This window comes from Staurois parvus, unplaced genomic scaffold (assembly GCF_062004578.1).
Source record: "Staurois parvus isolate SC_StPar_1 unplaced genomic scaffold, SC_StPar_1.0 ptg000412l, whole genome shotgun sequence".
Lineage (NCBI taxonomy): Eukaryota > Metazoa > Chordata > Amphibia > Anura > Ranidae > Staurois > Staurois parvus.
Window position 1 is genome coordinate 2,429,446 of NW_028318208.1, and position 27,343 is coordinate 2,456,788.

The 27,343-nt window shown below is 43.2% G+C and overlaps 1 protein-coding gene across 2 annotated transcripts in view; it reads right to left on the reverse strand.

The window, feature by feature from the left end:
• NHERF2 (NHERF family PDZ scaffold protein 2) overlaps positions 1 to 27,343 on the reverse strand; it is a 206,240-nt gene that overhangs the window by 168,187 nt on the left and 10,710 nt on the right. For both annotated transcript variants that reach the window (XM_089686819.1, XM_089686818.1), the window contains exon 2: positions 710 to 946. In XM_089686819.1, the coding sequence (XP_089542945.1) occupies positions 710 to 946 (237 nt within the window). The remainder of the gene's footprint in view (positions 1 to 709; positions 947 to 27,343) is intronic.

Consider the following 27,343-nt stretch of genomic DNA (forward strand, 5'->3'; position numbering starts at 1 on the left):
GTCCACCCGCTCCGGCAGCGCTCCCGACCGGCTGTTTATGTACATGGGCCGGACGGGAAGTGGTTAAAGTGCACTTTATAAACAGTTTTGAACAAATAAAAGACTTTTTAACTTTTTTCTGACCTGAACGGATTAATTGGTTTTCAATGCATTTCTATGGGAAACCGAGTTTTTGTTTATGAATTTTGCACAATAAGAAAAGTCCCGCAGAACGCATTAAATTCGAGGTATGCCTGCATATAACTACAGGAGTAGAGGAACCCCAGCAACCAGTGGGGTGAGCAAGCATTTGACACTCATAAGCTGGTAAGTGGAGAAGCGGTGGCTTTTTCCATACATGGTCCACAAAGGTAAACAAACCATTCTTTTATAAGGTGGACTTTTTTTTGCAAAAGTGACCCTGTGGTGACGGAATTACTATAAGTTTTTTGGCCAGCTTTACTATTTACAGATTAGAGAAAGAATTCTGCAAAGGGTTACTAGACCTTCCATTATTTAGTTTAAAAAAGCCCATAAAGCACATGCTGCTTGGTGAGAACAGGGTGATTATTAGTTTCACATTCTGGAAGCTATAACTCACGTACCAAGTCTGATTATACTCCCCAGAGGCAGACTGATATTAATAATTGACAGATACCAGCATACAACTCTTGGCATACAAGGCAATAGAAAATGCTATGAGGATCAGCGCTCTCTCTGTTACTGGTACCTGTTTGCCGTTCTCCGTACTGTGGTTATTCTGCAGCTGGTCTTCAATGGTGGGTTCGTTCTTAGTTTTCCAAACTTCTCCATTGTTGTTGCTCACAGAAGGGGAGGAAGGGGCACTTGAGTTGGGCTGAGACTCTGGAGGCGAACTGCACTGTGAAAGCCGCCGATACTCATCGGCCTCTCTGTCGATAACCAACAACCGCGTCTCGTTCTCTATGGCTTTAATGCGCTGGACCACCTGGAAGAGAGGAAGCCAACAAAGCACCTTAGTAATCCACATAAAACAAATGAAGAAAACAAAGCGCAACACAAGAGTAGAAACCAAAGTCAGGTCTTTGCAGAAGGGTCATTCCACCCATAATGAGGGCTCTGGTTCTGGGTAGAAGAAGAGGGGAACAATCACCCAACATCTGCTTCCACATAAGGGTCATTCCACCCATAATGAGGGCTCTGGTTCTGGGTAGAAGAAGAGGGGAACAATCACCCAACATCTGCTTCCACATAAGACAAATGAAAAAAACAAAGCACAACACAAGAGTAGAACCTCTAAGTCAGGTCTTTGAAGAAGGGTCATTCCACCCATAATGAAGGCTCTGGTTCTGGGTAGAAGATGACGGGAACAAGCACCCAACATCTGCTTCCACATAAGACAAATGAAGAAAACAAAGCACAACACAAGAGTAGAAACCAATGTCAGGTCTTTGCAGAAGGGTCATTGCACCCATAATGAGGGCTCTGGTTCTGTGTAGAAGATGACGGGAACAAGCACCCAACATCTGCTTCCACATAAGACAAATGAAGAAAACAAAGCACAACACAAGAGTAGAAACCAATGTCAGGTCTTTGCAGAAGGGTCATTGCACCCATAATGAGGGCTCTGGTTCTGGGTAGAAGAAGACGGGAACAATCACCCAACATCTGCTTCCACGTAAGACAAATGAAGAAAACAAAGCACAACACAAGAGTAGAAACTAAAGTCAGGTCTTTGCAGAAGGGTCATTCCACCCATAATGAGGGCTCTGGTTCTGGGTAGAAGAAGACGGGAACAATCACCCAACATCTGCTTCTGAATTCCCAACTCCTCCTAAATTACAGAGCCCCGAGGCCCAACCTGCTGTCCATGGAGTGTCCTTTTGGTACTCACTGTGCAGTCCTCAGGCCCAAGCAGGATCAGTTGGAGTGGGAGCATTGATTTCTAATTTGGCTTTGACTGCAATGCTCTCTAGCACTTTTGTGAGTCTCCAACTGGGCAGATATATTGGGTTCCCTGTGTACATGTCAAAGTTTAACTTTCAATATAAATATACATTTTAAACCCACTCAGCTCACTACGGATGTAAAAGGAAACAAGGAAGCTCTGAGAGATAAACACCAATCCCAAGGTGTGCACAACGCACAATCAGTTATATGCTGCTATGTACCCAGGTGCCTTTGTCCTGTAGCTAGTGATGGTTATACTCAGGGCTTACTTTTAGGGGGAACGCAGTTCCAGCACGTCCAGCACTGAGTTTATACAATGGCAAGGGGTGCTGGAGGGTCTATTGATGTGGACTACAAGAGGATCCATTGTTGCTGACAAGGGTCTATTATTGCATGGGTGGATTTGTTGTTGCAGGGAATACATTGTTGTTGGGGGATCTATTGTTACTCCAGGGAACTGGTTGGGGTCATAAGTTTCTCGGGGGTCAATTGTTGCTGGGATGGATCTACTGATGAGGAAGGGGTTGCTTGCTGCTTGAGCATCTATTGATGCTGGGGTGAAAGATATATTGTTGTTGACAAGGTTCTATTGTTGCTGCGGTGGATCTATTGATGCTGGGGGGTATTTTGTTGCAGTAATCCATTGTTGCTGGGGGAGGGTCTATTGTTTTACTGCTTTTCTTGTTATCATTAACCAGTTCCACGCAATTAACTTGGTGCTACAAATGGATGCTTGGTTCTGCATGCTCTAAAAGGGGTGGTAAAAGGAAGTGGGTGGAACCAAGGGACGATGCTCAGAGGTGGGTAAGGGGCGGAGACAAGGGGTGACTCAGAAGGGAGGAGTTCCTGAACCTTTTCTCTGAGAAAAAAAGCCCAGGTCATACTAATGCTTGTTGTCCTAGCTTGAGTTGCTGGGTTCCTGGGCCTTACAAGAGTCTTTATGTCCAACACAACTTTTTACATGCCCTTTGCAGGTGATGAAACCAATGAAAACCCAAGAAAGAGCTCTAAAGCAGGTCCAAGGGTGGAAGGAAAAAAAATAGTTCAGTTCCCTGACCAACACAGTCATTATTGATGGGAAAATCCTCCCTGCAACTATTGTGTACTGTCGGTGGGCAGCCTTCACAATGATCACTGCTGGCAGCTATAGCCACCAGCAGTGATCACATGAAAAAAATGCTACAGGCTGGTAGTAGTGAAGTCAATCAGTAGATCAACTTCATTACAACTTCTTCTCATACATGGATCGAATCTTAGCCAATCCCTGCTGAACTGGACAAGATTTGATCCAACTATGGCCGGCTTTAGGAAGACTTAACCTTCCTAAAAGCCGACCAAACAAATCTGCAGTGCCAGATATTGCATTCTGACACACGGCACCAGCAGCTGCAAGAATAAAGTAACAATGCCTGCACCTGAGCGAAGACCGGAGCTGTTTACCGCCCAATTCCTTAAAAAAAATCGACTAAAAAAATCAACTTTTGTCAAGTCGGCGGTGCCTACAGGGAAGAATTTTAGATGATTTAGCAGGAATCATCTGATATTCGAGCCACATATGGTCAGCTTTAGGCCTCTTGCACTCAGTACGAATGTTTGAGAATCAGCATTCCTTGACGTAATTTCAATGCTGGCTATGCGCATATTTGTGCAGGGCAGCACAGTGGCTAGATGGTTAGCACTTCCGCCTGGCAGCACTAAGGTCGTTGGTTCGAATCCCGACCATGGCACCACCTGCCTGGAGTTTGCATGTTCTCCCTGTGCCTGTGTGGGTTTTCTCCAGGCTCCTGTCTAAATTGTCCCTAGTATGTGTATGTATGAATATGAGTTAGGGACCTTAGATTGTACACCCCTTGAGGGTTAGGGACTGATGCGAATGTACAATATATATGTAAAGTGCTGTGTAAACTGACAGAGCTATATAAGTACCTGAAATAATAATAATACATTTGCACACACACACTTTCATGTGTACATTACACTCCTATGCAAAAACCATGAATATTTATGTACATATTTGCATTTTTGTGTACCAGCACAAAATACCGACCAGGAACGCAGATTTTTCTCTTTTTATTTATTTATTTATTTTTTTAATCAAAACTATACAGCACTTGTTTACGTGCATTTGTGTACAGGCACATAGTAAACATTTTAGATCAGTAAAAAAAAAACAAAAAAACAAAAAATGCTGTACTGAGCTTTTTCAAGCTGCAGTGTGCAATAGGCCTTAGGCTCAAGTTTCAATCGATTCCAGCTAAATTCAAGCTTTGGGTGGGCCTGCAAGCACCACCCAGCTTGGCAAAAGTCAATTTAAAACATCAAATGAGCTGGGTGGAAAATTATGACTAAACGGTGACTGCGTCCTATTATACATATTTACACAGATCCCCCCCCCACCTGTACATTTGAAGGTTTATGGAGTCACTAGTCCCTCCTGTGCTACAAGGATAGCAGGCAAGAATTTTACTGTTCCTGTTGTCTGTTTTTATAGGATCGAGAGAGCGCTGATCATCCCTCCTACTTTTACAGATCGAACTATTTATTCAAATGCCAATGAACTGACCTGTATGAGCCCATTCACACTTGTGCGGCTTGTCATGTGACTTTGTGGTCCAAAAGTCACATGACAAGTCACTATGTTTACCAATGGGTACCATTCATATCTGTGCAACTCGCAGCAACACCAAAGTAGTTCATGCACTACTTTGGTACGACTTTCATGCAACTTGAGTGCCATAGACTGCAATGAGTGCCTTAGACTGCAATGAGTGCCATAGACTGCAATGAGTGGCATAGACTGCAATGAGTGGCATAAACTGCAATGTGTGCCTTAGACTGCAATGAGTGCCTTAGACTGCAATGAGTGCCATAGACTGCAATGAGTGCCATAGACTGCAATGAGAGCCATAGACTGCAATGAGTGCCATAGACTGCAATGCGTGCCATAGACTGCAATGAGTGCCATAGACTGCAATGAGTGCCATAGACTGCAATGAGAGCCATAGACTGCAATGAGAGCCATAGACTGCAATGAGAGCCATAGACTGCAATGAGAGCCATAGACTGCAATGAGTGCCATAGACTGCAATGAGTGCCATAGACTGCAATGAGTGCCATAGACTGCAATGAGAGCCATAGACTGCAATGAGAGCCATAGACTGCAATGAGTGCCATAGACTGCAATGAGTGCCTTAGACTGCAACGAGTGCCATAGACTGCAATGAGAGCCATAGACTGCAATGAGTGCCTTAGACTGCAATGAGAGCCATAGACTGCAATGAGTGCCATAGACTGCAATGAGTGCCTTAGACTGCAATGAGTGCCTTAGACTGCAATAAAAACCCTCAAAAAGTCGTATGAAAGTTGCACATGAGTATACATGCAACAGTTGTCCATTATCATTGATGAAAGCCAAAGTCGTATCCAAGTTGCACTCAACCAAACTTGCATCAACGTTGTGTTAAAGTTGCACTCCAAAGTCGTGCAACTTTGGAGTCGTACAAGTGTGAACGGAGCCTATGGGTTTGGACTGAAGATGGAAATCACAGTACCCAAGGCAACCCACCCATGAAAATATATAATTACATAGTTAGTCTGGTTGAAAAAAAGACTAAAAAGTCCATCCAGTTCAACCATAAAAAAAAAAGTTATAATCCTACACCCACAGTTGATCCAGAGGAAGGCAAAAAAAACCCAGCAAAGCATGATCCAATTTGCTCCTTCAGGGGAAAAAATTCCTTCCTGATCCCCCGAGAGGCAATCGGATATTCTCTGGATCAACTTTACCTATAAATGTTAGTATCCAGTTATATTCTGTGTATCCAAGAAAGAATCCAGGACTTTCCTACAGCAATCCACGGAGCTGGCCAGAACCAACTCTTGAGGGAGTCTATTCCACATTTTCACAGCTCTTACTGTGAAGAAACCTTTCCGTGTTTGGAGATTAAATCTCTTTTCCTCCAGATGTAAAGAGTGCCCCCTTGTCCTCTGTGATGACCTCAGGGTGATTAACGAGTTCACTATATGAACCACTGATGTATTTATACATGGAGATCATATCCCCCCTTATGTATTTATACATGGAGATCATATCCCCTCTTATGTATTATACATGGAGATCATATCCCCCCTTATGTATTATACATGGAGATCATATCCCCCCCTATGTAATATACATGGAGATCATATCCCCCCTTATGTATTATACATGGAGATCATATCCCCCCTTATGTATTATACATGGAGATCATATCCCCCCCTATGTATTATACATGGAGATCATATCCCCCCTTATGTATTATACATGGAGATCATATCCCCCTTATGTATTATACATGGAGATCATATCCCCCCCTATGTATTATACATGGAGATCATATCCCCCCTTATGTATTATACATGGAGATCATATCCCCCCTCATGTATTATACATGGAGATCATATCCCCCTTATGTATTATACATGGAGATCATATCCCCCCTTATGTATTATACATGGAGATCATATCCCCCCTTATGTATTATACATGGAGATCATATCCCCTTTATGTATTATACATGGAGATCATATCCCCCCCTATGTATTATACATGGAGATCATATCCCCCCCTATGTATTATACATGGAGATCATACCCCCCCTTATGTATTATACATGGTGATCATATCCCCCCTTATGTATTATACATGGAGATCATATCCCCCCTTATGTATTATACATGAAGATCATATCCCCCTTATGTATTATACATAGAGATCATATCCCCCCTTATGTATTATACATGGAGATCATATCCCCCTTATGTATTATACATGGTGATCATATCCCCCCTTATGTATTATACATGGAGATCATATCCCCCCTTATGTATTATACATGGAGATCATATCCCCCCCCCCTATGTATAATACATGGAGATCATATCTCCCCCTATGTATTATACATGGAGATCATATCCCCCCCCTATGTATTATACATGGAGATCATATCCCCCCCTATGTATTATACATGGAGATCATATCCCCCCTTATGTATTATACATGGAGATCATACCCCCCCTTATGTATTATACATGGAGATCATATCCCCCCCTTATGTATTATACATGGAGATCATACCCCCCCTTATGTATTATACATGGAGATCATATCCCCCCCTTATGTATTATACATGGAGATCATATCCCCCTTATGTATTATACATGGAGATCATATCCCCCCCTATGTATTATACATGGAAATCATATCCCCCCCTATGTATTATACATGGAGATCATATCCCCCCTATGTATTATACATGGAGATCATATCCCCCTTATGTATTATACATGGAGATCATATCCCCCCCCTATGTATTATACATGGAGATCATATCCCCCCTTATGTATTATACATGGAGATCATATCCCCCCCTTATGTATTATACATGGAGATCATATCCCCCCTATGTATTATACATGGAGATCATACCCCCCCCCCTTATGTATTATACATGGAGATCATATCCCCCTTATGTATTATACATGGTGATCATACCCCCCTTATGTATTATACATGAAGATCATATCCCCCCTTATGTATTATACATGGAGATCATATCCCCCCTTATGTATTATACATGGAGATCATATCCCTCTTATGTATTATACATGGAGATCATATCCCCCCTTATGTATTATACATGGAGATCATATCCCCCCTTATGTATTATACATGGAGATCATATCCCCCCTTATGTATTATACATGGAGATCATATCCCCCCTTATGTATTATACATGGAGATCATATCCCCCCTTATGTATTATACATGGAGATCATATCCCCCTTATGTATTATACATGGAGATCATATCCCCCCTTATGTATTATACATGGAGATCATATCCCCCTTATGTATTATACATGGAGATCATATCCCCCCCCTTATGTATTGTACATGGAGATCATATCCCCCTTATGTATTATACATGGTGATCATATCCCCCTTATGTATTATACATGGAGATCATATCCCCCCTTATGTATTATACATGGAGATCATATCCCCCTTATGTATTATACATGGAGATCATATCCCCCCCTTATGTATTATACATGGTGATCATATCCCCCCTTATGTATTATACATGGAGATCATATCCCCCCTTAATCCATGCCTCTTATCAGTTTGGTTGCCCTTCTCTGTACTTTGTCCAGTTCCCCAATGTTCTTTTTGTGAATTGGTAAGGTAAAATGTACAAACTCCATGCAGCTGTGACCCAAACACACAAACCCCATGCACCTATGGCCAACATACAAATTCAGTGCAGGACTTTTTTTATACTTTTGCTCTGAAATTCTCTGAAACTTTTACACATTTATCTCATAGGTCATTGTTTCTATTATTGGCCATTTAAGCTCCCCTATCAGTGTTCTGTGCTATGATTTCTGAGTGCATGTCCCTGTTTATACAACTGTAAAGGTTGGTTCCCCCGGGGGCCACGATAGTGAGTACACCCATACTTATTTATGGAAAATGCTTTTCTGCGGGACAATGATCATTGTTCTCCATTTTTAGGTCACATTGCTGGTGGAAAAGAAAGCTGGAGGAAAGTTCAGAGAGAAAAAAAAAAAGTTTGTGTTTTCTGCTTAAACTTGGTGATAAGATCAGCGATCTTTAACCACTTGCCTACCTTGCCTCACCCCCTTCCTGCCCAGGCCAGTTTCCAGCTCTGTCGCACTTTGAATGACAACTGCGCGGTCATGCAACACTGTACCCATATGACATTTTTATCATTTTTTTTTAGGCAGACAGAGCTTTAATTTTCTGCGGGACAATTGTAAGCTGGAAAGAGCAGGGCCCTCAATCCCCTCATGTTTTGCATTGTATTGTTATTGTTCTGTCACATGTTCTATCCCCCCCCCCCCCCGTTGAAGATTATTATTATTATACAGGATTTCTATATTATTATTATTATTATTATACAGGATTTCTATATTATTATACAGGATTTCTATATTATTATTATTATACAGGATTTCTATATTATTATTATTATACAGGATTTATATATTATTATTATTATTATTATACAGGATTTATATATTATTATTATTATTATTATACAGGATTTATATATTATTATACAGGATTTATATATTATTATTATACAGGATTTATATATTATTATTATTATACAGGATTTATATATTATTATTATTATTATACAGGATTTATATATTATTATACAGGATTTATATATTATTATTATTATTATTATACAGGATATCTATATTATTATTATACAGGATTTATATATTAATATTATTATTATACAGGATTTATATATTATTATTATTATACAGGATTTATATATTATTATTATTATTATACAGGATTTATATATTATTATACAGGATTTATATATTATTATTATTATTATTATACAGGATATCTTTATTATTATTATATAGGATTTATATATTATTATTATACAGGATTTATATATTATTATTATTATTATACAGGATTTATATATTATTATACAGGATTTATATATTATTATTATTATTATACAGGATTTATATATTATTATTATTATTATACAGGATATCTATATTATTATTATTATACAGGATTTATATATTATTATTATACAGGATTTATATATTATTATTATTATTATACAGGATATCTATATTATTATTATTATACAGGATTTATATATTATTATTATACAGGATTTATATATTATTATTATTATACAGGATTTATATATTATTATTATACAGGATTTATATATTATTATTATTATTATACAGGATATCTATATTATTATTATTATACAGGATTTATATATTATTATTATACAGGATTTATATATTATTATTATACAGGATTTATATAGCGCCAACAGTTTGCTCAGCACTTTACAATATAACGGGAGACAATCCAGCAACAATACAGTTCAATACAAGAGGGATAGGAGGGCCTGATCCTGGGAGCTTACAATCTAACAATATGGGGCTGTGTAGCCGTAAACCAGTCAGGTTGCCCATGCTGACCCATGTCTACAGCCAAAAACGCCTACAATGAGCATCAGAACTGGACCACAGAGCAATGGAAGAAGGTGGCCTGGCTTGGTCTGGTGACTTCAATAATGGTTTGAGGGACAAAACAAAGTGTGTGAAGTGTTGACTTGGCCTCCAAATTCTCCAGGTCTCAATCCAATCGAGGTGTGCTGGAGAAACAAGTCCAGTCCATGGACGCTCCAGGCCTTAAAGGATCTGCTACTGACAGCTTGGTGCCAGCATACCGTCAGAGGTCTAGTGGAGTCCATGTCTCATGTCACATGGTGGGTGGTCATCATGTTATGGCTGATCGGTGTGTATTTCAATGGTGTATATAGCTGTCTATATTAGCGCAGGCTCCTCTTCAAGAGAATAGGGACTCTGGCAGCCATAGTGGACGAGGAAGCCCATCACCCAATGCCGAGATCACATGGAGAACCATCCAAGTGACAAGCTGTGCCCCCGAGTATACTCCCCTACTAATATTACCTGTCGGACAGGAATGCACCTTCACCTTATCAGGGTCAATGAGCGCAAGGCACCTTATTACAGCTCATCAGTGACACACGTCAACAGCGACGTGATCTTCATCCGTTCGCTCACGTCACGGGGAATATTTCAACACACTTCTGGGCTGCTCGGAGCACAGTTATGTCCCTGTTCCTCTCAATGCCTGATTATGTCCATACAATGAGGATTAGACATTTGAGAATGTCAGGTGGGTTGTGCCAACTGGGCGAGTTCTCAACAATGCCAGTGTGTGACCGACTGTGAAAGCCGCTGTCGCAACACGACTCGTCGCTGACTGTTGGCTTGGCTCTGTGTGAGTGAAGGGAAGTGCAATGTTAAGGAGGAACTCTGGCTGAAGGAGAACTGATCTGCTGCAAGCGAACAAGATTTGCTGTAACGGACAATGTCTATTAAATTGTTCTGCTGTCATTGCCGAGTAATCAGCAGTAAGAAACATGCATTTCTAGGATCTGCTATTTACAGTGAAAGGAATCTGCGGGGTGCGGGACTCTGAAAATGCTACTTGTCTGGCTTAAATGCTCATTCATGTTTAGAGGAACCAGGTACAGCAGATTTACTTACCTGATCCTCTGCTCCCACAGGCTCCACTGCAATGCAAGGCTGGTCCCAGCAACCTCTTCTTCCTCTATGCTCTGGCGAATGGAAACCCCTGACATAATCAGGACCGATGCAAGGCCAATAGGCCTGCACTGGAAGGGAGGATGTTGAGGAACAGTCTATTACTGGAGCGTAGGGGAGCCATCTTATCTGGAAGCTGGTAAGTAAACCTACCGCCTGGCATTATCATGTATTTAACCCTTGCATCATAGTCAGTGGTGTATTTAGGTTTTGTGCTGCCCTAGGCAACACAATAAATCAGCTGCCCTCCCTACCAAGAGAACCTGACACCAACCTACACCACCCTCCAAAGGAGAGAGCGTGACACCAACCTACACCACCCTCCAAAGGTGAGAGCCTGACACCGACCAACACCACCCCCAAAGGAGAGAGCCTACCACCGACCAACACCACCCCCAAAGGAGAGAGCCTGACACCGACCAACACCACCCCCCCAAATGAGAGAGCCTGACACTGACCTACACCGCCCCCCAAAGGAGAGAGCCTGACACCGACCAACACCACCCCCAAAGGAGAGAGCCTGACACTGACCTACACCACCCCCCAAAGGAGAGAGCCTGACACCGACCAACACCACCCTCCAAAGGAGAGAGCCTGACACCGACCAACACCACCCTCCAAAGGAGAGAGCCTGACACGACCTACACCACCCTCCAAAGGGGAGAGTCTGACACCGACCTACACCACCCCCCAAAGGGGAGAGTCTGACACCGACCTACACCACCCCCCAAAGGGGAGAGTCTGACACCGACCAACACCACCCTCCAAAGGAGAGAGCCTGACACCGACCAACACCACCCTCCAAAGGAGAGAGCCTGACACCGACCAACACCACCCTCCAAAGGAGAGAGTCTGACACCGATCTACATCACCCCCAAAAGGAGAGAGCCTGACACACACCGACCAACACCACCCCCCAAGGGAGAGAGCCTGACACCTGACGTTGGTTCAAATCCCAACCACGGCACCTCCTGCCTGGAATTTGCATGTTCTCCCTGTGCCTGCGTGTGTTTCCTCTGGGTACTCCGGTTTCCTCCCACACTCCAAAGACATGCTGGTAGGTGAATTGGCTCCTGTCTAAATTGTCCCTAGTATGTGTATGTATGAATGTGAGTTAGGGACCTTAGATTGTACGCCCCTTGAGGGTTAGGGACTGATGTGAATGTACAATATATATGTAAAGCGCTGTGTAAATTGATGGCGCTATATAAGTACCTGAAATAATGTATGCAGAAAATGTAACACAAGAACTACTTTAGAAATCACACTGCAGCAAATCGCACATGTTAAGACACTGACATTCATTAGATGCGATTTCAATTTGTGAATCCCACCAATGTGAAAGGGGCACTAAGTGGCTGTAAACCCTTCCATATACCCAGTGAAGTGACTGGCCTCAGGTGATACACAGAAGAAACAAATCCTCCAACATCAGTTGTACCTGTTTACCCTCAGCCCTCTCTTCTCCACAGCTAAGTGCTAAATGTATACAGCTTGCCTGAGAGTTCAGAAAAAAGTAGGCGGAGAGCTGAAGTTACACTCTGCAGAGCTCAGTGTGAGCTGATTGGAGGGAACAGACACACCCACAGCACACAGGAGCACAGCTGCGGTGCATAGGTGTGAACAGAGCCTTAAAGTGGATGTAATGCAGGTCACAGACGGGACGACCGTTCGGCCGATGTTACCACCAACGATTAAAAAAATTAGCCGACTAAATCATAAAGTTCACCCCATAACTTCTGTCCCTTGCAGGTCACGGCTCATGCGCAGATTTTTTATCGTTAAAACGATCGGCCGATTTTGCCATCATTGCCGGGAAAATCGGCCGATCGTCTAAATCAGCCGCGAATTTTCCAAAATGCCCAATAATCTCAAAGTGCAAAAAACCAGAAAAACGGCCAACCAATTAACCCACTAACAGTGCGAAAATTGGCCGATTTTCAAACTGTCTATGGCCGGCATAAACACACATTGAAGTGACTGGCCTTGAGTGATACACAGAGATGAAACAAATTTCCTACATAAGTTGTACCCGTTTATCTTCAGTCATCTCCAGGATGAAACAAATCCTCCTGCATAAGTTGTAGCTGTTTATCTTCAGTGTTCTCTTCTCTACATCCCTTCAAAGTGCTCAATTTATAAAGCTTGTCTGGGTTTTCCGAAAGCAGGGGGCGGGGAGCTGAAGTTGCACTCTGCAGAGCTCAGTGAGGAGAGCTCTAAGAGCTGATTGGAGGGAAGGGCATACCCCCTTCCCACAGCACACAGAAACAGAGCAGAGGCTCTAGATCACAGGTTGTATGCATGAGGCCCCTCCCCTGTCACCATTTTTCTCTTGGTGTGAGGAACAATCTTCAGCAGTGACTCGTGCTGACAGCTGAGGAACGAGGCAGCAGACAGAAATGACACTTAGTGCTCTGGACTGAGACAAGTACACACTATGGAGGGATATGCTTTGTTCATATTTCATGTCTGAGGTTTACAACTCCTCTAAAGCTTTGCAGCCCTTCGAGGAGCCCTCCGCCAGTTCTTCATTAAACTTCAAGAGTTTCCAATCTTCGGAATGCCTTGTATAAATGTCACGGTTGTTTTAGAAGAGAACACTGTGACCTCTTCGCTTTTCACGAGAAACAAAGAAAAAAGACAGAGCAAAAAAAAAATCACAGAAAATGAGGACTTTACCAAAAGACACGGGGCAAGAGGAGACAATGGGCAACACAATGATACACAGGGCTCAGTGATAACGCAGGGAGCAAACACAATGTGACACTGAGCTCAGCCGCTGTGAAAGGAGCAGACACAATGTGACACTGCCTTCTCAACCCCATCACCGACTTTGTTTACAGCACACAGCCACCATGACATCAGCTGCAGTCATTTTATAGACCTCCAGCAAAATGCGTCCCTCAAGCGCTACTAAACCCCAAACCAAAAATGGAACATAATGCAGCTTACCAATCATTAGATGTGGTGGCTGCATTAGTTTTCTTTTTTTAGGCTTCCCCCCCTCTGTTTTCACCTGGTGATCTATCCAGGAACACCCCTCCTGTACTACCTCCTGTATTAAAGTGCCTCCACTCTGGATGAAGGAGCACAGGAGACACCTTTGGACAGCAGATTTGTCAGTCTGGGGGGAGGGGAGTGTTAAGAGGGACTAGCAGATTTAGATACACTAACAAAATGAAGCTGATCTCCAGCTCTCGTTTTATAAGCAGTTACAGCAAACAGTTTCTTTTTTTGGTAAAAAAAAGTCCAAAAATGTCGGTTTGCAGCATTTTACTACATATTGCCGTGTTTTCCAGCGTTAGAGCGTTTTTACAGCTAAAAAACTCCTCTAGAAACCCACTAGTCCTGGGGTTTTTTTCCAGCCAAAAAACATTGATTACAGTCTATGTGTGCATGGACACACAGGATAACACGCTGGGGATGGACACATAGGATAACATGCTAGGGATGGACCTGTAGGATAACATGCTGGGGATGGACCTGTAGGATAACATGCCGGGGATGGACACATAGGATAACATGCCGGGGATGGACACATAGGATAACATGCTGGGGATGGACACATAGGATAACATGCTGGGGATGGACACATAGGATGACATGTTGGGGATGGACACATAGGATGACATGCCGGGGATGGACACATAGGATAACATGCCGGGGATGGACACATAGGATAACATGCTGGGGATGGACACATAGGATAACATGCTGGAGATGGACACATAGGATAACACGCCGGGGATGGACACATAGGATAACACGCTGGGGATGGACACATAGGATAACACGCCGGGGATGGACACATAGGATAACATGCCGGGGATGGACACATAGGATAACATGCTGGGGATGGACACATAGGATAACATGCTGGGGATGGACACATAGGATAACATGCTGGGGATGGGCACATAGGATAACACGCCGGGGATGGACACATAGGATAACATGCTGGGGATGGACACATAGGATAACATGCCGGGGATGGACACATAGGATAACATGCTGGGGATGGACACATAGGATAACATGCTGGGGATGGACACATAGGATAACATGCTGGGGATGGACACATAGGATGACATGCTGGGGATGGACACATAGGATGACATGCCGGGGATGGACACATAGGATAACATGCCGGGGATGGACACATAGGATAACATGCTGGGGATGGACACATAGGATAACATGCTGGAGATGGACACATAGGATAACACGCCGGGGATGGACACATAGGATAACACGCCGGGGATGGACACATAGGATAACACGCCGGGGATGGACACATAGGATAACACGCCGGGGATGGACACATAGGATAACACGCCGGGGATGGACACATAGGATAACACGCCGGGGATGGACACATAGGATAACACGCTGGGGATGGACACATAGGATAACATGCTGGGGATGGACACATAGGATAACATGCTGGGGATGGGCACATAGGATAACACGCCGGGGATGGACACATAGGATAACATGCCGGGGATGGACACATAGGATAACATGCCGGGGATGGACACATAGGATAACATGCCGGGGATGGACACATAGGATAACATGCTGGGGATGGGCACATAGGATAACATGCTGGGGATGGGCACATAGGATAACACGCTGGGGATGGACACATAGGATAACATGCCGGGGATGGACACATAGGATAACATGCCGGGGATGGACACATAGGATAACACGCTGGGGATGGACACATAGGATAACACGCTGGGGATGGACACATAGGATAACATGCCGGGGATGGACACATAGGATAACATGCTGGAGATGGACACATAGGATAACATGCCGGGGGTGGACACATAGGATAACATGCTGGGGATGGACACATAGGATAACATGCTGGGGATGGACACATAGGATAACATGCTGGGGATGGACACATAGGATAACACGCTGGGGATGGACACGTAGGATAACATGCTGGGGATGGACACGTAGGATAACACGCTGGAGATGGACACATAGGATAACATGCCGGGGATGAACACATAGGATAACATGCTGGGGATGAACACATAGGATAACATGCTGGGGATGAACACATAGGATAACATGCCGGGGATGGACACATAGGATAACATGCTGGAGATGGACACATAGGATAACATGCCGGGGGTGGACACATAGGATAACATGCTGGGGATGGACACATAGGATAACATGCTGGGGATGGACACATAGGATAACATGCTGGGGATGGACACATAGGATAACACGCTGGGGATGGACACGTAGGATAACATGCTGGGGATGGACACGTAGGATAACACGCTGGAGATGGACACATAGGATAACATGCCGGGGATGAACACATAGGATAACATGCTGGGGATGAACACATAGGATAACATGCTGGGGATGAACACATAGGATAACATGCTGGAGATGGACACATAGGATAACATGCCGGGGATGAACACATAGGATAACATGCTGGGGATGGACACATAGGATAACATGCCGGGGATGAACACATAGGATAACATGCTGGGGATGGACACATAGGATAACATGCCGGGGATGAACACATAGGATAACATGCTGGGGATGGACACATAGGATAACATGCCGGGGATGAACACATAGGATAACATGCTGGGGAGTTTACTGGCTGTAGAAAAAAATGTCAAAAGGCAAAAACAGCCGCTGTAAAAACGTCAAGTGTGCATGAGGACTACGGGGGCTGGTTAGGAGCTGCAAAACATTGTTCATCCGCCTGCTTTTACCCCCCCCCTCCCCAAACCACAAGTGTAAACCTTGCAACTGGAGGAGAAGAGACTGAGCAAATTCTCTGTCCTGCCTCCAGCAGACTGATGACATCATGTCAGCTGAGACAAAGTCCCTGAGAGGAGCTCAAGGAAGGCTTTTCAGTAAGCGGTTCCCCTAGTGCAATGTTATACTGTAGTTGTATATTGGGACATGTCAGCAATACGCATAATTCTCATCTTTGCAAAGCATCCAGAAAGTGGATGGTGCTCCCCCCCCCCCACGGATGATGCCTGAACAAATATGGTGCCGTCCCTCTAGAGAGAAAAGCAGATGTCAGGAGGAGTACTTAACATGCATAGACTTTAAATGGGAACATATATCAGCTGCTACATCCATGTGAATAGTGAGAAGTCATCATGACGTGAAGCTCTGAATAATGTATGCATGCCGATGTGGACCGTCCGGCATTCCTATGCTAACAGCATTCTGCAATTTATGGAAAACATAAATACAAGTGACAGTCATGCAGATGGTTATGCAAATTAGGAGCCCTGCAGCCAGATCCCAAAGCCCAGTCTACACTTCAACAATAAAAACTAGATTGTAAGCTCCCAGGATCAGAGCCCTCCTATCCCTCTTGTATTGTTGCTATATTGTCTCCCGTTATATTGTAAAGTGCTGAGCAAACTGTTGGCGCTATATAAATCCTGTATAATAATAATATATAAATCCTGTATAATAATAATATATAAATCCTGTATAATAATAATATATAAATCCTGTATAATAATAATATATAAATCCTGTATAATAATTATAATAATATATAAATCCTGTATAATAATAATAATAATAATAATATATAAATCCTGTATAATAATAATAATAATATATAAATCCTGTATAATAATAATATATAAATCCTGTATAATAATAATAATAATATATAAATCCTGTATAATAATAATATATAAATCCTGTATAATAATTATAATAATATATAAATCCTGTATAATAATAATATATAAATCCTGTATAATAATAATAATATATAAATCCTGTATAATAATAATAATAATATATAAATCCTGTATAATAATAATATATAAATCCTGTATAATAATAATAATAATATATAAATCCTGTATAATAATAATATATAAATCCTGTATAATAATTATAATAATATATAAATCCTGTATAATAATAATAATAATAATATATAAATCCTGTATAATAATAATATATAAATCCTGTATAATAATAATAATAATAATATATAAATCCTGTATAATAATTATAATAATATATAAATCCTGTATAATAATAATAATAATATATAAATCCTGTATAATAATAATATATAAATCCTGTATAATAATAATATATAAATCCTGTATAATAATAATAATAATAATATATAAATCCTGTATAATAATAATATATAAATCCTGTATAATAATAATAATATATAAAACCTGAATAATAATTATAATAAAGGGGGTTATTTACTAAAACTGGAGAGTGCAAAATCTGGTGCAGCTCTGCATAGAAACCAATCAGCATCCAGGTTTTATTGTCAAAGTTTAATTGAACACATTGAAGCTAGAAGCTGATTGGTTCACATGCACAGCTGCCCCGGATTCTGAGCGCTCCAGTTTTAGAAAATCTCCCCTAAGTTTTTTTGAGTTAAATATACTGTATTTAGTCCTAATAGGTTCCTGAATCTTTGAAATATTTATTAATAGATGAACCTATGCTGAGCTTTCTGTAAGGGAACAGCCATCATTGTTACTGCAGGTACTCAGAGGTGGTCACATACGGTATAGCATCATAATACTCTACAGCAGTAATTCTCAACCACCAGACTGAGGCCTTCCTCCTCTCAGGCCTCCATCTAGCTGTAGATCCCATAATCTTCCATATTGCCACCCAATGTTTTATGATGGCTTGCAGACCCCCTATGAGCCCTCAGTCCTTACAGAGTCATCCAGCCTAGCACAGTGCCCCCCAGCCCCCCAAGTGGCCCCTGAGCTGCTGCAGAACCTCTGGTCCCTCATAGTGCACCCAACAGTGTCCCGTGATGCCCCCCACACTGCCCCTGGAAAAAACTCCATGCTCATTTAGAGACCCTCAACCCCCTCCAGAGGCCCCATTCCCCATAGTGCTCCCTCTGGAAACCTCAATATCTACAGGGCTCCAAGTCTCCTGCAAAATCCCCTAAACTCCTCCAGAACCTTCATTCACCCATAGTGCCTCACAGCTCCCCCCACACTGCCCCTGGGAAAAAAAACTCCTGGAGAGACCCTCAGTCCCCTCCAGAGGACCCATCACCCATAGTGGCCGCCAGCTCCCTCTGGAAACCTCATCACCTACCGGGCTTCAAGTCTACTGCAAAGTCCCCTAAACCCCTCAAGAACCTTCATCTACCCATAGTGCCCCCCAGCACCCCCCCCCCCACACTGCCCCTGGGAAAAAAAACTCCTGGAGAGACCCTCAGTCCTCTCCAGAGGACCCATCCCCTATAGCAGCCACCAGCTCCTTCTGGAAACCTCATCACCTACAGGGCTTCAAGTCTCCTGCAAAGTCCCCTAAACCCCTCAAGAACCTTCATCCTCCCATAGTGCCCCCCCAGCCCCCCACACTGCCCCTGGAAAAAAAACTCCTGGAGACCCTCAGCCCCCTCCAAAGATCCCATCCCCCATAGTGGCCGCCAACTCTCTCTGGAAACCTTATCACCTACAGGGCCCCAAGTCTCCTGCAAAGTCTCCTAAACCCCTCCAGAACCGTCATCCTCCCACAGTGCCCCCCACACTGCCCCTGGAAAACAAAACTCCTGGAGAGAGCCTTAGCTCCCTCCAAAGGCCCCATCCCCCATAGTGGCCCCCAGCTCCCTCTAGAAACCCCATTCCCTACAGGGCCCCAAGTCTCCTGCAAAATCCCATAACCCCCCCCTCAAAACCTTCATCTCCCACAGAGACACCCAGCCCCATCCAGAGCCTTCCAAAGATTCAGTGCACATTATGTTGGGGCACTGAAGCTTTTGGAAGAATTTACCAGACTCCGAATACCTGAACTTGACCTGGTATCAGCTGCTTCCAATTCATTGTACAGCAGCACTTAGACTGAAAGAGGGAGGGTCAGGCCTGGATGTGTTATGCAAATGTGAAAAAAAAAAAAGAACATACTAATAGTAGGAGTAAACAGACTGACCAGAAGGATGACCAAATTAGTCTACTGCTACTGTTTCACTATCCAGTTGGGCAGGCTGGGGGCAGGAGGACACCACTGCATCTTTTAACTGTAAGTAGCATCCCCGACTATGCTGTGTAAATCTCAGGTCTGGATGGACGGAAATACAAATCCTTTAGCAGATAAAGCAGCCCCCTTATATGCATTTGATCTGTATATTTAACTGCTTGCCTGGAGTTCAGCTTTAATTTACGTCTAGAGTCCATTCAATGAGCAACTGTGCTTCTACTGCCAGTGAAAGCATTAAACAGATCAGGGCACACAGGCTTGTTTCCATTGCCGTACAAGATGTTTTGCAGCCTCTCGAGGGATTCTCGAGAGACCTGTGTCATCTCAGAACTTCTAAAAGACCTGGGTCTACTTCTACAAGACCTGTGTCATCCGGGACTTCTACAAGATCTGGGTCTACTCCTACAAGACCTGTGTCATCTTGGGATTTCTACAAGATCTGGGTCTACTTCTACAAGACCTGTGTCATCAGGGACTTCTACAAGATCTGGGTCTACTTCTACAAGACCCGTGTCATCTGGGATTTCTACAAGATCTGGGTCTACTTCGACAAGACCTGTGTCATCCGGGACTTCTACAAGATCTGGGTCTACTCCTACAAGACCTGTGTCATCCGGGATTTCTACAAGATCTGGGTCTACTCCTACAAGACCTGTGTCATCTTGGGATTTCTACAAGATCTGGGTCTACTTCTACAAGACCTGTGTCATCCGGGATTTCTACAAGATCTGGGTCTACTTCTACAAGACCTGTGTCATCCGGGATTTCTACAAGATCTGGGTCTACTTCTACAAGACCTGTGTCATCCGGGATTTCTACAAGATCTGGATCTACTTCTACAAGACCTGTGTCATCCTGGGATCTCTACAAGATCTGGGTCTACTTCTACAAGACCTGTGTCATCTGGGATTTCTACAAGATCTGGGTCTACTTCTACAAGACCTGTGTCATCTCGGGATTTCTACAAGATCTGGGTCTACTTCTACAAGACCCGTGTCATCTCAGCACTTCTAAAAGATCTGGATCTACTTCTACAAGACCTGTGTCACCTCGGGACTTCTACAAGATCTGGATCTACTTCTACAAGACCTGTGTCACCTTGGGACTTCTACAAGATCTGGATCTACTTCTACAAGACCTGTGTCATCTCAGGACTTCTACAAGATCTGGGTCTACTTCAACAAGACCTGTGTCATCCAGGACTTCTACAAGGCCTGGGTCTACTTCTACAAGACCTGTGTCATCTTGGGACTTCTAGAAGACCTGGTTCTAGTTCTACAAGACCTGTTTCATCTTGGGACACAAGATCTGCGTCTACTTCTACAAGACCTGTGTCATCTTGGGACTTCTACAAGACCTGAGTCTACTTCTACAGGACCCTTTGTAATCTCGGAACTTCTACAAGGCCTGTGTCTAATCTGCTGGTACCTCAGAAGAAGTTAAGTGGAGTCAAATATATCACAAAATCAATTAAATCTGGAATGAACGGCTGCTGCGAAACTACAAAGCCCATCATGCACTGTGGCCAGTGAATGGTGGGAGTTGGCCCAACTGCCGAAGGAAAGCCACAGGTTGCAAATGTTTGATTTGCAGCTGTAGGTGATGGTTGTCAGGGCTTCCAACATCTTTCCGGATAGTCTTGCAAAAATAATAAGGAACAGATGGCGATCTTTCAGAATGAGCCAGTTACTAATTAGGTCAGTGGTAGGTCTGAACCCGACAGGAAATTTCACTGTGGTTTTTCATTTGGCGCTTTGCAAGACGAGAAATCACTTGTCACAGATTAAGCCATCAATCGTGCCAAACTGATTGATGACAAAGCAGTAACATGGAAACAAGCCTTCATACAATCCCAAAGTCAAAAGTCGTACTCCAGAGCCTTCAAAAATACTTCACATAGGAATGTTTATGCCATATTGTGCCTCCTTGATTTAACACTGTCTGTGTTGCCTGAAGCGGCCAATAGCCATCTAGAATTCTATGCTTTTAGACAGAAGAGAAAATAAAAGGGATGAGCTGATGGGCTGTGAGGGTCAACACTGTCCTTCATACATTTTCCATCATAAGATGCCTGTGAATTCACAGGAAGAAAGCCTTCTTATGTTAAAGTGGAATTTCCGCGTCTCCCAATCAACACTATTTTTAATCCCCATGCTGATGGAATTAGTAAATAGATAGGAAAGTGTTTTATATTTACTTGTTTTAAACTTTTTTTTACATTTCTTCAGTTGCTTCCTGGTTTCAGGTCTAGGCAAATGATGTCATACATCCCAGGAGTCTTTAGGAGGGAAGGAAGGGTTTTCTCAGCTAACTCCTGCCTACATGCCTGAGTTAAGGGAATCATCTACCCTTACACAAGATGGCCACAGCCAGGAATGCTAGGGATGGGGGGGGAGTGTTTCATGTGATCTCTCAGCAAAGATGGAGACATGGATGTATGGGAGAGTTTGCTTTGATTATTAGAAATTAATTAAATAGCATTTTTATTTTGTGTTGTTCAGATGCAGCGTAGTTCCGCTAGTCCCTAACTCCCATTCATACATACACATACTAGGGCCAATTTAGACAAGAGCCAGTTTACCTACCAGCATGTCTTTGGAGTGTGGGAGGAAACCAGAGTACCCAGAGGAAACCCACGCAGGCACAGGGAGAACATGCAAACTCCAGGTAGGTGGTGCCGTGGTTGAGATTCGAACCAACGACCCTAGTACTGCCAGGTGGAAGTGCTAACCACTTAGCCACTGTGCTGCCCATAGCTATAGACCAATGACACAAGAAAATGTGATTAAAAATGGAAAAAATGTTTTCCAGCCCAAAAAGTGTCCTGATATCAAAGTCAGTTACAAGTAGTAGCTTGATCGATTTTTTTAAGCGATGAGGATTGGATAAAATGACACACCTCAGGGATGCCTGGAGATCACTGCTGGTCTGCTAAACATCAGTAAAATGATTGCTGGTGGTCAGGACCAGTCCACCCAAAATTTGAGCATGAAACTGGCTGTAGATGGATCGAATATTGGCTGGTTCAGCAGGGAGCCGCAGAGGTTCGATCTATCTATGGGCAGGCTGACTGTCACCACATTGAGCCATTGATCGACTTGGCATGTCGGATTTTTACCATGTGATTATTGCCAAAGACTATAACCGCTAGCAGTAATCATTGTGTTCTGGCAGGAACAGCCCCCCGTGTCCCCCAACAGCTCTGCAGGAGGGACTGACTGACAACATTGACTGTGTTGATGTGGGAATCGAGCGATTTTCTTCGAGGGAAATAAAATCACATAATCTATGGCCTGCCTTAAACAGCCTGACAGCGACTTTTATCTCTCGGGGACTCTGTTGGGGAGATCCCTCTACTAGGTTCCCAGGTCTCCATACCAGATTTCTTACTCGCTTTATACCATTGAAGAGGTAACAGGATGAACTGGAACACCCAAATCTCTCAGGAAGACAGGACTTATGCAGGCCATACATGGGTCGAATTCCAAACGAATTTTCTTTAGAAAATTGGAAATTTTGTCTGTTTTGTAACCCGATGGCGCCACCATTGATTTTGAAATTCAACCAAACCAAGCCTTTAATTTCACCTCGTGTTGCTACAGAAAAGAATTTTGGTGGCCAAGAATTTCCTTTTCTTTCCAGGTCACAGCTCACGCTCATTTCTTTTTCACTTATATTTCCCGCACAATTCTCCCATCATTGATTCAAAATTCATTAAAAAATTTCCAACATGCCCGATCACTTGGATTCGATGTTAACACGAAAATTGGCCATTTTTGTGACCCACTAATGGTGAGAAATTGGAAAAAAAATTCTTGGAAAAGATTTTCGAAAGAAAATTCTTTCAGAATCCGACCCGTGTATGGCTGGCTTTAGACTCGGTTCACATAACTGCAACTTGAAAGTCGCACGACTTACAGTACATCTTTGCCAGGCGACTTTATGGTGACTTGATGCCATGTGACTTGTGCCTGGGTAATCTTCCTGTAATGTCAGATCCAAATCACATCAATACAGATGAGCTTTTGACTTGGAGGTGACTTCCATTAAAGTCTATGGGCACAATTCGGATACAAGTCGCCTTGACGTAGTACAGGAATCTTTTCTAAATTTGGAGGTCTCATTGAGTAACATGGGATTTCACATGTCATGCGACCTGGGGTCTCACAAGTCGGATCCGAAGTCGCAGCAGTGTGAACTGAGTGGCAAAGAGATTTGGTTGCTGGAATTTTCGATGTATATACAGTGCGGTCAAAGGTCTGCATGCTCCGGGCTATCACACCTACTATAGACCAAATGTATGCAGATCCCATTCATATTACAGAGGTCATGTGTTTCCAGTGAAGGGTTACGTGGTGGTTCAAGTACACACACAGTGACAGTACATACCACAGAGAACCTTAATTACATGATTATACCGGGTACAATGAGGGGGAAGAATATACTATATGAAGCAGTTGTGGTTAATTTACTAGGTAAAGGGGGTCACAAGTGCAAACCCTGATATCACCAAAGGACTGCAGATTATATTTCATAAACGTAAAGTTACAGAAAGCTGTCAGAAACTGCGGATATGCAACAGGAAATGGTCAGAGACTATGTACATGATACAAGAGATGGTCAGAGACTATGTACATGGTACAAGAGATGGTCAGAGACTGTGGACATGATACAGGAGATGGTCAGAAACTATGGCATGTTACAGGAGATGGTCAGAGACTGTGGACATGATACAGGAGATGGTCAGAGACTATGGCATGTTACAGGAGATAGTTAGAGGCTGTGGAAATGCTACAAGAGATGGTGAGAGACTGTGGACATGCTACAGGAGATGGTCAGAGACTGTGGACATGCTACAGGAGATGGTCAGTGACTTTGAACATGTTACAAGAGATGGTCAGAGACTGTGCACATGCTACAGGAGATGGTCAGAGACTGTGGACATGTAACAAGAGATAAGCAGAAACTGCAGACATGCTACAAGAGATGGCTAGACACTGTGAACATGCTACAGGAGATGGTCAGTGACTGTGAACATGTTACAAAAGATGGCTAGAGACTATGGACATGTTACACACGATGGTCAGAGACTGTGAACATGTTACAAGAGATGGCTAGAGATTGTGTACATGCTACAGGAGATGGTCAGAGACTGTGAACATGTTACAAGAGATGGTCAGAGACTGTGGACATGCTACAGGAGATGGTCAGAGACTGTGGACATGTTACAAGAGATGGCTAGAGACTGTGCACATGCTACAGGAGATGGTCAGAGACTGTGGACATGCTACAAAAGATGGTCAGAGACTGTGGACGTGTTACAAGAGATGGTCATAGATTGTGAACATGTTACAAGAGATGGTCAGAGACTGTGAACATGTTACAAGAGATGGTCAGAGACTGTGGACATGCTACAAGAGATGGTCAGAGACGGTGGACATGTTACTAGAGATAAGCAGAAACTGCAGACATGCTACAAGAGATGGCTAGAGACTGTGGACATGTTACAAGAGATTGCTAGAGACTGTGGACATGCTACAAGAGATGGTCAGAGACTGTGGACATGTTACTAGAGATAAGCAGAAACTGCAGACATGCTACAAGAGATGGCTAGAGACTGTGGACATGTTACAAGAGATTGCTAGAGACTGTGAACATGCTACAGGAGATGGTCAGTGACTGTGAACATGTTACAAAAGATGGCTAGAGACTGTGTACATGCTACAGAAGATGGTCAGAGACTGTGAACATGTTACAAGAGATGGCTAGAGACTGTGGACATGCTACAGAAGATGGTCAGAGACTGTGAACATGTTACAAGAGATGGTCAGAGACTGTGGACATCCTACAGGAGATGGTCAGAGACTGTGGACATGCTACAAAAGATGGTCCGAGACTGTGGACATGCTACAGGAGATGGTCAGAGACTGTGGATGTGTTACAAGAGATGGTCAGAGACTGTGGACATGCTACTAAAGATGGTCAGAGACTGTGGACATGCTACAAAAGATGGTCTGAGACTGTGGACATGTTACAAGAGATGGTGAGAGATTGTGAACATGTTACAAGAGATGGTCAGAGATTGTGAACATGTTACAAGAGATGGTCAGAGACTGTGGCGTGCTAACTGGGGACATACTTTGGGAGCCAATCATACTCTGGAGACACATTATATGAGACTGCTAGAGACTGCTATCTACAACCCCTTTACAAATCAATGTTTCCACATTCGTGTTCTGTACAGCCATTCACTGACTTTTACAACATGTGACATACAACAGCATGCTTCTCTCAGCGTGATCCATTACAAACACATCAAAACAGAACGGCCCTCTGTCTCCTCTTGTACCAGATTGTATTGTGCCTGTCATGTCTGCCGTCGTTTTGTACAGCGCTGCGCACACTGTTGGCGCTATAAATAATAATAATAGAGGCCTCGTGCACACAGGACATTTTGCAAACTCTCTCAGAAGCCTTTCCTCCAGGCAGCAAGGTTTTGGCAGAAGAAACGACTGACACTTTCCGGCGTGTTTACAGACGTCAAGCGCTTGGCATGAATTCATATCACCGGTCAGAGGAATCATTTATTCTGGCCATTGAAATGAATGAACGCTGAAGCGCTAAACACGCCTACCGCTGACATGCGTTTACCAGAGTCAAGTGTTTCTTTCTGACAAAACTCTGCTGCTCCCGGACGCACTGACAGCGGCGCTTTTTCTGCCTCTAAACGCCCCTGATACTAAATGCTGCTAAAAGTCTATGGGGTTTATTTACTAAGGCTGGAGAGTGCAAAATCAGGAGCACTTCTGCAGAGAAACCAATCAGCTTCCGGGTTTTATTGCCAAAGCTTAAAGTGTTACTAAACCCACAACAGTACAATCAGTCTGTAGATGCAGTAAAGCACGCTTGTTATACTCACTGTGGAACCTAAGGGGTTAATCCTTCACATTGTGTAAAAAGGCTGTTTGATCCTGTCTTCTCTGATCCTCCCCTTCCACTGACCCAAATCCATCTGCTAATAGTACAGAGCGCTAGGAGTCACTCTGCACATGCTCAGTGTAGTGTGTATTGCTAGAGTTTTTATTCTTTGGTAGGGTGCATGTGATCAGCACAGGGCCAATCAGCACTGTCCAGACAGAAGGTCAGGGGTCATGCAGCCTCATAGGACAATTATTATTATACGGTATTTATAAAGCGTCAATGGTTCACTCAGCGTTGTACATTACAAAGGG